This window comes from Manacus vitellinus, unplaced genomic scaffold (assembly GCF_001715985.3).
Source record: "Manacus vitellinus isolate BGI_N305 unplaced genomic scaffold, ASM171598v3 scaffold_28_pilon, whole genome shotgun sequence".
Taxonomy (NCBI): Eukaryota; Metazoa; Chordata; class Aves; order Passeriformes; family Pipridae; genus Manacus; species Manacus vitellinus.
In genome coordinates this window covers 10,593,651-10,608,871 of record NW_021940122.1, presented here as the reverse complement: position 1 = coordinate 10,608,871, position 15,221 = coordinate 10,593,651, and the positions used below count along the sequence as shown (strand labels likewise).

The 15,221-nt window shown below is 39.8% G+C and overlaps 1 protein-coding gene across 2 annotated transcripts in view; it reads left to right on the top strand.

Moving 5' to 3' along the window:
* The window catches only part of LOC103761194 (ephrin type-B receptor 5), a 68,456-nt gene that overhangs the window by 35,873 nt on the left and 17,362 nt on the right, over window positions 1-15,221 (top strand). For both annotated transcript variants that reach the window (XM_018074555.2, XM_018074554.1), the window contains exons 5-6: window positions 8,274-8,429; window positions 10,521-10,859. In XM_018074555.2, coding sequence (XP_017930044.1) covers window positions 8,274-8,429; window positions 10,521-10,859 — 495 coding nt within the window. The remainder of the gene's footprint in view (window positions 1-8,273; window positions 8,430-10,520; window positions 10,860-15,221) is intronic.

Sequence of the window (15,221 nt, the reverse complement as noted above, 5' to 3'; positions counted from 1 at the left end):
GTAACTGGTAAACAAACTCCGTGTCTTTTTAACTTCTTTACCTCTGCCCACCATCTTTCTAATCCAATTTTCTCTCTATGTCTGGCTGAGGAGGAGGAGTGAGAGAGGTTAGCCATCCACATGCCTGCTTCTTCTCTCTTCTTTCCCTAAGGGTATTAAGCAAGCAAAAGGTCTGCCTGTCATCTGTAGTAGCTGTAAGGATTCCGTAAAATTGCCCATGTCCTATGGTTATATGTAGTCCCTTCTGGTTGCAGAAGGAATCACATCTCTATTACCGATAACTACGGGAGCTAGCAACTGTGCACACAGCTGTTTGACTTCTCATTTGGGAAGAGTATTTCATGTTTATTTTTTTATTATTGAAAGATGCCCTTTCTGACCAGCCTGGATAAACTTTTTTCAGTGTACAAGGCTAAGAAAATGTTAAGATTTATGTTAAAGCAAAAGCTTCAGTAGTCTGGTAAAAATATGCACATAGTATTAGCAAAGAAAAAAGCACAATAAGCTTTTCTCAGATTTTAATCACTTAAAAGATGCTTCCTTTAAAACCACAGCATAATTTACATTGCAGGGACCTGTGGAAGTGATCTTCTCCAACCCCTGCTCAAAGCAGGACCAAATTGGGTTATGTCACTCAAGGCCTATTCTAATCTAGTTTTCATTATTCCTAAAGATCAAGATTACACAATGTCCCTGGGCAACTGTTCCAGTGTTTGACAACACCTGTGGTGAAATTACTTTTTCCTATGTAGAAGGAGATTTTAGTAAGGTGTAATAAGAGGTTATTACAGCTTGTGTGTATCTCATGTTCTACCACCTCGTGCCTACCCCTTTTTCATATCCTCCTATTAGGTGGCTGATGCCAGCTGTAAGTTCCCACCCCGCAGCCTGCTCTTCTTCACAATGAAAAAAACCAGTGTGTTAGCCTCTCCTGAGTAAGAGCTTTAATTTCAAGGTAAACTCACAGTTGACAATAGTGTTTGGTGCCTTGAGCTAGATTACCTTTTTCTTTTTTTCTTTTTTTTCCCCCTTCCATATTGCTCCTTTCATCAGTTTTTCTGATACATACACATACATTTTGGTGCTTTTCAAGTAGTTTGCTGCTTTTCTTGTATCAAGTGCTTGCTCTAGACTCATATTTCATCCTTACCCTGCCCAAATCTTTCCTCTCTTGTTTTTGCCTTTTTTTGCTTCACGCAACCCATTCCCTGGCAGTCCTCCCATATATAATTAGCTAGTAATTGCTTTAGCTCTGCCTCTTTTAACTAAAAAATCCCTTACTCAACTGATCTCCTATCAACAGTTCAGCAGGAAAGGGTTCTTAGTCACTTCATTTATTTTATCTCAGTTGATTTGATGCTTTCTTTTACAACTCAAAATCCACACTTTTCTCTCCTTATGTGTCTTTTATTTTCCACTGTCTCTTCCCCACCCAAACAGCTGTAGCAACAATGAAACTAGATCAACCCAGGGCGCTATTGCTTCACCCTGACTTGCTTCTACCTCTGTCTGATCCCATCTCTCTCAGAATAGGACGCAAGATACACAGTAACAACCTGGCCCAGTGGGAATTTGCTTCCTATCACCATGAGCTAGTCATAGACTTATTTCTGGGTGATGGAAAAAAGCAGTGTTTTATCTAAAAAATACTTAGTGTTTTCTTTTCTGGTGTGTCTTCTGCATGCTAATTATGCTGTCTGTCTTGCTTTATGACAGATGTAATGTCTAAATGTCTACATCATATTTCTACAGTATTATAAGTTACTAACTCCTTTCCATCATCCTGCCCTCTGAGTGCCAAACTCCATCCCTTGTTTGGAGTCATTCTCATTTGAGGCCCTCTGTAGCTCTGCACATCCAGTTTTCTTTAGGCCACAAATTCAGCTATGTCCATTCATCCTTCCCACTTTGACTCCAATGCCAGCTTTGACACTCTTCATTTTCAATACTCTCACATCTAGTATTTATTCTTGCTGCCCCACAGTACACCTGGGAACACAACTCCCATATAAGAAACAGATCACTTGTCTCAGTAAAGAAGAGAGCAATTTTATGCTTTTCTAAATGTCTTCCTGTGTCCCACCTCAGTTCCAAATCATATCTGTGTACAAAAAGTCAGTTTCATCTTTATGACATTCCCTAAAACCACTACTAGGAGTACATAAAGCTCTGTTGAAGTTCCCAACTACTCTTCTTGGTCCTTCTCCCCTTGCTGCATTTTGTTTAGTTCTCAGAATATTTCCTCTCCAACCTTACTGTCCAAGTGAGCTTTCCGATGCATTTTTCTCTTTCTTAACCTCTTTGTTTTTTGGTCTGTCCTCTCCTGATTTTCATTTTCTTTACTCCTCTTCCCCTATGCCACTCTGTGATTCCAGCACTTTTCTCTGCTGGTTTTGATATTTGTTATAGAAGTCTGTCAGAAACTACTCCTCTGGCCTCCCGGGTGGAACTTGTCTCCAGTGAGCAGTCAGGCAAACACAGGCAATGCAGGGGCGAGTGTTGTAGCTGAGGAAAACTGGGTCAATGTCTGAGATGAGCTGTGCCCAGCTGAACTACTGTGGCATTCTGACACTGTGCCAAGATATGAAAAACAACTGAGACAAGCTGAAGGAAAAGCGCTTGCGCACTCTGAACTCTGCCTTCTCCGTTCATAGTAGCCTTGACTTGATGGGAAGTGGCAGCTTGCTCTGCCCCCTGAGGAGCTAGCTCTGCAACCCTCTGTCCTTGCATTGGATATTGTGAATCAATGAGAGCTAGATCTGTGTTTTCTTGGAAAGTCCTGGTGCCTGGGGGGTGATAAGTCGTACTATCGCTGGTGACAAGGCCTTCAGTGGCTTGGCTGGTGTTGGTGTTTTGTGTGAAGTTGTTCTGCAAGCACACAGTGGAGGTGTTTCAGGAGAAGCTGCTCTTGTTCAGGCTTTCTCTGGGTCTTTCTCCTGAAGTGGTAATGTTCACTAAGGCAAAACATGCGAGTTCTAGTGATGGTGGACTTGCTTCAGCTTGGATATTTGCTATAACTATCTCCAGTGAGCACAACGGTCATCTGCAGATGTTGTAAGACCAGAGCAAGTGACCCTGATGCCATGATCTGCAGTAAGAAGGGAATGTAAGGTAAGATCCTTCAGAAACAAATGAGAGATGGATTCTGTCTGTGTGTGTAAAGACGGCCCTAGGCTCACTGTGGCTACTTGAATAAAGGGAAGTGGCTTTTGCCTATTTAAATTGCCAGGGAGTTTTTTTCTCTTTCCTCCTGACTTGACCTGACTATTTATAGTGACTGGACTGAGGCAATGCCAGGAAAAACTCCATGTCATGGGAACAATTACTATTGCTATCTGTGGGCTAAGGTCCTGAGTGCTGTGAGCTAGCCTATCTCAGACAATTTTGAAAAGAGATAAAGGTGCTCATGAATGTAAGCATGTCTGTGACTGGATGCAGAGGCAGGGTTTAGATGGAAGCAGAAAGTTTGTGATAGCTGCAGTGCCTGCTCTTGGAGGCCATTCTTGAGCTGCTTTTAGCTGGAGGCCAGTTAGTGTCTACTGTATTCAGTCCAGCCTTTTTGGCCAAAACTGCAGTTGTAAAGTATAAGTAACAACAAATTTTAAGTCACAGTATTTTTTTATAGCTATATATTCATTAGGAAGGTGAGAGAGATGTGAATCATATTTAATTACTGTAAATCAGCTTTGCTTGCAATATGCTGTATGATTTCATTTTGCTGTTTTTCATCTGGAAATAGAAATACCCAGGGGCAGAACGGGAGTTTCAAAGCATGATCATTTCTCTCTATCTGCCATCCCTCCTGGAAATAACAGTGTGAGATTATAGGTTTATGTAGTAATTATTTTTCACTAGACAATAAAAAAATAGTCACTGTGGAGAGATCTTTCCTCCTAAATTGCTCAGTATTCCACTCCATAGTTCTTCAGCTGCCATTTCTGCAATGCGAGTGGAACCAGGAAGGGGAATCCTCTTTCTTATTGCTTTTTTTTCACACTTTTCTCTATCTTGTTCTAAGTCTTTTCTCAGATTCTTCCCTCAGAGGGAACCTGACAATCCTATTCTCATTTCACTTCTGAACATCTGAAATGAGATGTAGCCTAGTGTCAAGAACTTTCCATTCATTATTCCCTGTCCACCTACAATCACAAATGTGGTGAATGATCTGGCAGTGAGGCAGCCAAGGCCACAGAGTTCTATCCACACATTTTAATTTGCATATGTTTAAGGAAAATCACTGAATAGCTGAACTTGGAAGAGATCTCTAGAGTACACCTTAACCCCTCCCTGCCCATGCAGAGTCACCTCTAGCAGGTTGCCCAGGAATAGGTCCAGGCTAATTTTGAATTTCCCCAAGAAGGGAGACTGTACAACCCCTCTGGGTAACCTGCTCCAGTGCTCAGTCACCCTCATGGTAAAAAGTGTTTCCATGTGTTCAGAGAGACATGCATCTGAATTATATAGTTTGTGTAAATATTTAGTCACCTGATCTGGTATGAGGAAGAAGGTCTTCCTTGCTTCAGCCTTCCCCCAGGTCTGCAGGACGTGGCGTTCCTAAAGGCCAGTCTTGCTGGTAAAGATTGTGTCACCAGGACCCCCGTGCCACCCAGCAGTAGGCCCACATTTTCTCTGGTCTTCCTTTAGCTACTTCTGTACTTAGAGAAACCCTTCTTGCTTTTGACCTCGGTAGCCAGATGTGATTCCACGTAGGCTTTGGCTTTCCTAGCCATATGTCTACATGTTTGGACAGTGCCTCTCTGTTCTTCCCAGGCTACCTGTCCATGCTTCCATGCTTCTGTATCCTTCCTTTTTTGTGTTTGAGTTTAGCTAGGAAGTCCTTGTTCAAACATGCAGGCCTCCTGGCATTTTTTGCCTGAATTCCTGCTTGTTGGGATGATTTGCTTTTGCACGTGGAAGAGGTAACCCATGCATATGAACTAGCTTTTTTGGACCCACAGTGAAGTTTCATTTGTACAGTTTACTGAGCTGTAGTGGAGTGCTTACTATAGAAGAACCTATGTGTCTGCTTCACACTCTGCTGAAGTTGAATACAGGACAAGGGAGTGTTGCGTGTGGAGACATTGGAAATGTGTACATTGTCTGATACTTTGCTCTAAATGGTACCTGTATCACCAAATCACTTCAGAAACAGGCCAGGTTCCTTCTTAAATGTGGTTAGGCCTTTTTTTTCCTTCTTTTTTGTCTGCTGCTCATACTGGAAGTTTTTCTCAGAAGCCTGCTACTGTAGCTCGTGTATTGTTCTTGTAACCTGTAATTTACTGTAAAGTCACCTGTTTTCAGGTTGTCATATCTCTTCAGCATAAATAAACAATTCTTCATTCACTGACTTTTGCAGTTCCAGAACTTCATTCAAAAATAGATGCTGCCTCAATGAGTAAGAGAGCTCATAGGTGGCAAGAAATCACCTAAGTGTGACAGCACACTGGGCAGTTCTAGGGAGACAGCAATGACATACCTTTGCATATAGTTCAGGCATATAATGTCAAGCACAGTGCACGGATGATGAAATTAGATTTTGTGAAGCAAATAAGAAAGAACATATGTAGGTGTTTGATCTCTAGTATTTGTTATACATACCTATTCCAAAGTGCTGTCTCTATAGTAGTGTACTGTGTCAGTGATATAAGGATATACTCATATCATGAGGATAACATTGTTATCCATTAGCTGACACCATATCCCTGTTGTATTCCTTCTCTGTGTGTTGCTTGGTTGGTTTTTATAAGCAGCTTTTGAATGCTTATGGCCACTTGGAGTGACTGCCCATAGCATTGATGAAATCTTGCACAGCCTTTTAAGCAACAGACTTGTTCTACCTTATATAAACTGGCTTTCTTTACCGAAATAGTAGTGCTACATGTTTGTTCCTTTACGTAAAACCTACAACATTGCACTTTTGCTTACTATCTTTGTCTAATTCATCAATAGTGAACCATCCCTGCAGACCTCATCCCTGCATACCCAGGCTCAAGAGCAAGTTGCTGGTAGACTTCAAAGAACTGTGTAAAAATAAATATTTGTTTATTTCTAACACAATGTGTTTATTTTTAAATAAATTCTATTTACTAAATACCAGACAAATTCACGGCTTTGCTGGCTTTTCATATGATTTACAATTGGGCTAAATATGAATTTACCTGAATTCTCTTAGCACTGCCCTTGTAGAGTAAATGTGGTTTTGCACTGCAGGGGTAAGGTCCATGTCCTCTACAGATTTCCTTCTAGCATCACATAGATGACAGATATTACCATTACCTATTCATTTTTACTACTGTGACTAGCAGCAAGGTTGTTGTCTCACTTGATATCAGGCTGTAGTACTGAATGAAAGAAAAGAAACCTTCTACAGTGTCTACCTTGACAAGTGGAATGAATGTGCCATTAGTTCTAAGCCTTGACAAAAGCTTGAGAAGGAGTTCGATGCAAGAAAAAACAGATGAGATAAAATTACTTGTAAGAAAAAAAATTCACATTCAGTTCAGCATTCTCAAATTTGAAATAAATAAAGATCCCTGAAAGTGGTAAATTTTGTTTGAATGATGCTGCAGTGAGTTGAATGAGAACTTCCAATTCATAATACTTGTAGTTTCAGTACAGGTGCATTTGCCAATTAGTGTGAAAAATTATATTCTATGTTCGTGGCTGTTAGCAGAGTCTTAAACTGAGGGAAAGGGGTATAATTCATAAAGTGGACAAAATCTTACTTATTTTTTTTGTTTATCGGAACATATGGACATATCTTTCCATATAAGAATGATTTGATTTTCTGCCGGATACAGGCCTGAAGGCAGTTTCTCTTTTCTTACCATCATACATCATATGAAAAAATTCCAGTCTCTTCTTCCCTTTTCCTTTCCATATAGCAATGCATCACACACTGAATTTTGTCAATTTTTGAGTGCTGGGAAGAGCCAGTGTTCTCCTATTTAATAGCTATCATTCAGAGTTGTTGAAGTCCCTTTTACGGTCTGACCTGTTTCAGGACTTACCACTCTTATCACTGTACATATGGAGGTTGCTCTGCAGCCAAGAAGAATTTTGAGAGAGAAGATGAAGTAATATGCTGAAGAAGAGGTATAAAGCTGATGGGACTCCACAGATGTTATGGGCTGTTATGTCTGGACTGCGCCTGTAACTGCAAAGGGAATTGAACACATATGATCCTAATTTCATATGACACCTGTATACAATATTCTTCTCTTAACATGTGGGGTTTTTTTTCAGATAATTTTTTGCTATCCACAATCCTTGGGAATATTCTGCTTCTGGTAACCACTAGAGCAGTTTGCTCTCTTGAGGGTGTCCTTTGTGTGTTTTGACATCAAATGCTGAGCTGAGGTCTATCTGAAAGTGTCCCATTCCTTGTATTGTGAAGTTAACTAACCAAATGTCAGTCTGCAAATGAACTTTCAGCTAGCTTATTAGTCCATAAAATCTAAAAGAGCTGGATCTATTTATAGATCTATTTATAGAAAATCAACTTTAGAAAACTTGCACAAAACCTAGATAAAAATGGTAAAAACTGTATCCTAGCACATCAGTGTAAGCTCCCAGCACCTCCTATTAGGTAATTCAGCATAGCATCTTTGCCAAACCTAGAGTGTACCATACTCTCATATTGTTATGTTATTATTTTTATATTTTCTTTCTCTGTAGGATGGATTTCCATCCTTGTTTCAGCTTGTTGCATATACATGTTTCTATGCATTTGCAGATAAAATTTGACTAATTAAGATGCTTTTATCCACTACTGGGAAGTTTTCAGACCTACAGGAAAACAGTAGGACTGCCAATCTTAGTGTCTGCCCTTTGTTTTGATGTAAAATCCGCCATGGTAGTGTATACTAGTTTAAGCAATTATTATAGGTGTGTTGGGTGGGGGAAAGTGGGTGTGGGTAATACATGTAACTGTATGATATTTCCAGAGAATCACATGACTGTGCTCTTTGGCTTCTCCAATTTTAAAGGTCTTTGAATGAGTAAGGAGAAGACAGATGGCCAAAGCTGTCTCTGGACTGGATCTCTTTCATCTGCCAGTGAATCAATTCAAGCACTTATATGGAATAAACTGGTTTGAAATTGCAACTTGAATAATACGTGCTCCATAAAGCATCAAAACCAGTAGTAGCTACTCTATGTAATGACTTCTACCTGCAGAAGCAGCACAAGTTAAACGTAATAAGATTGCAATGTTTCTGAAATCTGAATTAATGATTCTCCTGCTTTTGTCTCTCTCATTTTCCTCCTCTTAGCCTGTCCACTTGGTTTCTTTAAAGTGTCTGTGGGAGATGACCCCTGCCATCTATGCCCTGCCCACAGCCACGCTCCACTGCCAGGTTCCCGTGAATGTGTGTGTCAGAACCGCTATTATCGATCTGCTTCAGACAATTCTGATGCTCCCTGCACTGGTAAGTATTTGAACAAAGTATTTGAAAGCAAGAAGGGCAGTTAGTGAGGATGTGCCCAGATGATTCAGGGGAGTTGCAATTCACCTCTCCTCAAGACCTCTGGAATAATCCAAAACTTCTCATTGCTCCTGCAGTTTACTGCATGGTATATCCACTCGCTGCATGTAGGTGACAAAGCAGAAGTGTTCGTACATGCTTTTTACAATGCTGATACGTTGGTGAAACTGTGTTTTGAGAATACTGGAGTGTTGCAATACTAGATTTCAGAAATTAAAAAATGTCAAATTGTAGATGACTCATGCAATCTTAAATAAGTCCATTGCAAGTATGCATAAGGTACAGCTTTTCATGAGAAAATGGCATACTAATTTCTCATGAAATGCTAAACTCATTTCATAGACAAGGTATTCATTGAAGGAGTTAACCAATATTTTCTTCCCTTTATCATTCAAAGTGTGAAGACCATATTAACTGCACAAAATTCAAATTCTGTGAATTTTATTTATAGAAATATAGATTGTTTTTCCGTTAGCTTCTCAGTGGTTCTCATCAATTATGACATTTTTCAGTCATTTATTAATAGGTCAAGAAAGAATAAGTAGATGCAGAAAATTAAATAAAGGTACCTATCAGCACTCAAAAATATAGCTTAAATAATGTATCAGGCATCACCCTTGCACTTTGTAGAAGTGACAGGGAAACACTGTATGGCTCTAAAGTTAAATACTCAGAAATTAGGAAATGTGATTGTGGGTTTTTTTCTGTAATCCTTTGCTTCCTGTACTGCACAGAATCCACCTTCAGCAGCCAGCATCAAGCAGTCTGTAATTCGCAGGGATTATTTTTTCCTGGGCAGTTGTCTATCCTTTGGATTGACTGTGATAAGAATGCTCAGGGGAAACTAGTGCATGATCATACAATTAAATACTATACCACAGTGCAAATGTTGAGTGGGCCCAGTTAAGATCAAAAAAGAAAACATAATTCTGACATTTCTTGATGTACAAATACTTCATCTTTCAGTAATACATTATGTGACAGTCTTCTGTGTGCAATTTTCCAACATAATTTATATTTTTAACAACATGGGAAATATAGCTATTGGAAATACTCAAATGCTCCAACAATGAACTAAATTGCAGCCAGAGAGATCCCCCCCAAAGACCTCATCCACTTGTACTAATAGAGGATGACATCCTTTCCATTGTTCAGTGTTAGACAGGGCAAATGTTTTGCTTTTTCGTCAATATTTCTTGACTACAGAGTAGTGGTGAGAAGGAGGATTCTTGGATTTCATTACAGCCTTCAGAGGGAAATGTTCTGTAAATAATGTTTTCCTTGCCCCTCCCCATCACCGAGCCTCTGTGTCCCTGCCCTTCCCCTCTTGCTTTGTGTCTGCACCCAGGTTTAGCAGTGCAATAATGCTGCCTATTTTACCTCTCTGGACTTTTCACATTTTAGCTGCAGTGTTCTGTCCCATTGTCATCCCCATACCTTCTTCTGACTCTCTGCATTTTCCTTCTTCTCTTCACTGTGATTGCAGGAGAAGTGTTGGATGCACAGAATGGGCAGTTTTTCAGCTGTCAGAGTTTACCCCCATTGCCATTGAGGAATCTGGCTGGCATCAGGAATAATCCCAGGGAAACTGTTGTCCAGTTCCTGTAATAGATGGAACAGGCTAACTGAAGTCTGAGAGAGTTCAGAGATATTAGGTGCCAAAGGATAAAATTCAAGATCTCAGTAGAGATATATATTTACTAAACTTGTGTAAAATTTCAAAGGATTTACATTTCCCTAAACAATGTTCTTTTAGGGAAATGAAAAAGTCACACCCTTGAAACAAAGACTCTTGTTTATAATTTTATTTCTCTAAAATGTGATCATAAAGTTGTTCCTTTGTTTATGTGTGTGCTTGATGTAGCAAAGAATATGTTTTTCTTAGCCTTGTTCAAAGAAACAACTAGAGAAGAGTAAGAATGAGAATAAAAAGCAACTTGTTCTTCTGTTCTTTTCCCCTTGCTTTGTCTTCTCCACTCCCCCACCTCTTTCCCATTCCTTCACGGGGTTTTGATCTTTCATTCTTTCTTCTAGGCATCCCCTCTGCTCCTCGTGACCTTAGCTATGAAATTGTTGGCTCCAACGTGCTGCTGACCTGGCGCCTCCCGAGGGACCTGGGTGGCCGCAAGGATGTTTTCTTCAATGTCATCTGCAAAGTGTGCCCAACAGGGTCCTCAGGGCCATGCGTGCGCTGTGGGGACAGTGTTCAGTTTGAACCGCGCCAGGTGGGCCTGACAGAAAGCCGCGTGCAGGTCTCCAACCTCCTGGCCCGTGTGCAGTACACCTTTGAGATCCAGGCTGTCAACTTGGTGACTGAATTGAGTTCAGAAGCACCTCACTATGCCACCATCAATGTTAGCACCAGCCAGTCAGGTGAGGAGACCCCTGTGTCTAAGTCCCAAAATTTCTACTTCTGCCTCTCACTTGCTTTGCTTTGTCTTTTTACTTGTGTGTTTTGCCCTTTTTTATTGTGCTCTGCTAGCTTCACAGTTTCACTTCTGCCCTTCTCATTCCTTCCTTCTCTCAATGGGCTTTCCATTCTTCCCTCTTGGCAGAAAAATGAGTATAGCAGCTGATGTCATTATTGAGGAAAAAGCTGCCCTGGAGAAGAAGCCAATGGGAGATGTAGCTCTGTACATCAGACAAAGAATGTTGTTTGATTGTGCAGGAGAAGGGATACTGCCACGCTTTGACAAGGATTTTGTGAGCATCAGCTTGCCAGAGCAGGTGTTAGTGAGCATTTCTTCATTTCTCTTCATCTTCTCTGTCTCCTACTCTTCTCCATTTCATCTTCTTATTCTTCAGTCAGACTTTCCAGCATTTTTCACCTGTTCACATTTCTTTTTTGTCTTTGTGTTTTGAGGTACTCTAGTTTTCCATTCTCTCTTGTTTCTGTATACCACCTTTCATTCTCCTCATTTCAGTCATACTCTACTGCACTTTAACAAGAAGTACTGAGTGTTTCATCAAATCCATCCACTTTTGCCTTTCTGCATATCAAAATAAGGAGGTGGAAAATAGATAAGCACTGTCTAAAATGAAGGTACAGTTAAAATTTTCAGAGAAGTGCTGTATGACAAGAAAGAATGTATACAATGATACTTTCTCATCACCTAAATGTACACATTCCTGGGATGGCATGTGTTAATACTGTGTGGTCTGGTGGGTCATAAAAGGATCTGAAAACTACAGTTTTACAATACCTAGAGAACCATTAAATGGAGTTTTGACAAAAAATCCAGAAGCAGAATCACCATTCCTGTTTTATTGAAATTGCTCTGTGCTCTTCTGCATTGCATGTATTTTTTTCTCCCTTGTTCTTGCCTTTTCAACTTTCCTGTTCTGATACGTGGTCTTGGAATACTATTCTCCTGTTAATAAGAAACTTTTTTTTCTTTTACTTTTTGCATGGTAGAAATATCAAAATGTGTTGTACAGTTATATTCAAAGATGTTGTGATCCTTGTAACTAGGAAATAAACCATGGGGATGACTAAACCAAGCTACTAATGACTTGTGTGGGCAGTCAGAGTCTGTAAATACCATCTACAGGGACTGGAGCTAGAGAGAGCTACATATGTACAGGCATAGAGTTCTGCTAAATGTCAACATTAAGTGACTGGGCATATGTTGTTTTTTACAGGAATGTATAAGCTAATATGGAGAGGAATTGTACACAGCTTGTTTAAGAGGATATAATGAGGAGTAATGTGATGAGGAGGAGAAAGAGGGGGAGCAGTTTGAACTGAGTGACAGAAAATGTCTGCAAACATTTAGAGTTGTGTAAATGTTAAACTGAAACAAATCCCAAATGAGATTCCAGAGTGTCATGTGGAAACCCCTGCAAAACAAGGGTTTTGATAAATCTCAAGAAAAGTGCTGTGATACCAGATATGGCATCATGATCTTGGTTAAATCACATCTTATCATTTCTACTTTCATGATATAGAAAGAAAGGGAATATATATACACCCCAAGTAATTTCCTACTGTTTGGGGATGCCAGGGGATTGACAACATCTGTTTCTTCCCTTTGAAATGTTACCTGACACTGAGTAGCAGAGCATCTATAGGATGCCTGGTCCCCTTAAGAGGCTGGCTGCAAGTGGGTGATCAGTTTTTGTTTACAGTAAAATGTGACTGGGTAATTTGTATGGTAATTCCAGGCAGTTCCTTTGGCTTTTCCTGGAGACAGGTGGGTGTTCTATTAACATCCTACAGAATTCTCTTTCTTCATACTTCTCATCTCAACCGTCTTCATCTATATCAGAGATAATTTAATTGAGCATCTACTTCCTCTCCTTCCTGGAATCACCAAACCTATGCTCTTCTTTTTCTTCTGTTTGATTTTTCTGACCACTCCTATTCCCCCAGTTATCTCTTGGTGTCTCTGGGTGTCTTGGGTATGTGGGTGTTTCTCTCTAAGTTGCCTCTCTTTTGTGCTGAAGCAGTTTCAGGGGAGACCAACTTTCTTAAACAGCCATGTGTACTGAGTGGCTCCTTTTTTGTGTTTGGTTGCAGGTTTTTTTTTCCTTCCTCTTTCTCAGGATTGTTGGGAGTGAGCTTGAGATGAGCTGCCCTTGATTTGTGGTGACAGCTCATACTAACAAGGCCCTGCTTCCTCCATCACGTGGACTGTCTCAACCATACCCCTTCCTTTTGATCCCTTCAGCAGCTTTTCACTTTAGCAATGCTTGTGGTTGTTGTGTTATTATAACAATTATTATTATTCCTATTATTGTTATATAAGCAGAGATGGAAATTTCAGGACCTTACATGCAGAAAGAAACCAAAAAGGTACAGCAAAGCATGAAGGGTACCAAAAAAAGCAAACTGGAGAAAGATATGGTTTCAGAATAAAGGGCCATAGCAAAAATTTTCTCTCCATTGAATTAAAGATGATGAAAAAAAGACCCTCCAATCCTTGCAGTTTCTGAATATTCTGCTTACTCATACATCAGTCAGAGTTCTCTTGCTTCTTCCATTGCTGATCCAAGAAATATACCTGCCCCCCTAGAGGTATCTTAGGCAATGTTCTGTGCTGGAACATTTATACTTTTTCTTTTCCCATGGTACCTATTCACGCTTCATCTTTGTCTCCAAAACTGTTCATCTACGAGTTTTTTACCCCTCAGAGTCTTCAGGCCCTTCTTCAAAGTGCGATGGGATCTTTTGGTTACACAATCACATTTTCTGTGGCAGACTGATTATGGTGTTCCTATTCTTCGGTGACTATGTGTCTGAAATCAGAATAAGAAGGGCTGGCACTGAAAAATGTCCTTTACTATAATAAGACAACCTTAACCTGAAACCTGTTTGGATAGTAATAAGAAAACCTGTTTGGACATGCAAGTATGATCTACTAATTACCAGAAGAACTGTAAGGAGATGAGACAAGAGACGGGAATTGCTTTCAGCTCAGGTTTGAAGTGCTGAGGGTGAATACCTGAAGAAGTGTCAGGATATGTAGAAAAATGTTGGAAGGATGTTCTAAATAGCAGGAACTACATGAGGAAAGGCTATTATGTAATTCTAATGAAGTTACACTTCTTCACAGATGGGAACCTGACACAAAGAATGCAAAGAACTTAAACTCCAACCATATTATTAAAAAAAAAAATGACTACAATTTTATTCATTATTCTAATATCTTCAAGTGTACTTATCAGGGTAAACAAATATCTGTTCTAATGTCTCAGGACAGAAGTCAGGTTTTCATTTAAAGGACTGTAAAGAAACTTTCTCTGTGCACAGCTTTAACTATCTGTCCATTTTTTTTCTTGCTCCTTGCACTGAAGCATGTAGTAATGTCTGTTGCCAGAGACATGCTACTGAACTTATTCATTCAGGCAGTTGTTACATTACTAGAAAGAAGAGGAAAAGAGAAAGACAGCAGAGACTCAAATGTTGGAGCGAATCAATACAGACTTTTAAAAGCAAGTGGACTACTTTTTAACTGAATTGAGACATTATGAGAGCTAATGGAGGTGTGTGAGGGTAAAGGTTGTTTGACCGGGTTGCCTTGTACCTGTGAAAAGAAATGTAGCAGCCTTTTGCATCAGTTGGAATCAGAGCAGTGGGACCTGACAATACCAAAAATCTTAGCACTGCAGAAATGAGTGCTAGACAGTCCGAAGGTTTGTGTAAGAGGCTGAATGGGGACAAGGACAGTTATGGGTAGTGTCAGGAAATTTAAGAGGACCTGAAAGAAGATTTTCAGGTGACATGGTATGAGAAGAGGAAAAGAATTTTATGCCAAGTGTGATTATGAGATTATGAAGGGAAGTGGATGAATTACTGGAAGATGTTTGCTTTTCCAAGGAGAGCCAAAGGAATATAGTAGACTTAGTTGGCAAGAGCAGAGACACAGGCAAGGTATTTTCTTGTTCAGAACAAGAAAAGAATAAGAAGAGAGCTGTCAAAACATATACTGTGTTTTGCCAGGCTAAAAACAGCAGGTAAAGCAAGTGGAATGTAAGTGCTCATTGTCCTCTGAATGAACTACATTGTTCTTCAAAGTAATAAGCTATTTGCTTAGTTATGATGTAATTGCCAACCCTCAGCATTCACCAAAGGTCCCTAAGAATTTAACTTTTTCATTTTCTGTTCACATAGAACAACAAAAATACTCTTTTAAGGTTTAATTTTCCCCTTAGTGACATTAATGACATTTGTCAACTTAGCCATCTTCAGCAGATTTGCCCAGCTATGACTGGGAATTAATAACAATTTCTGTG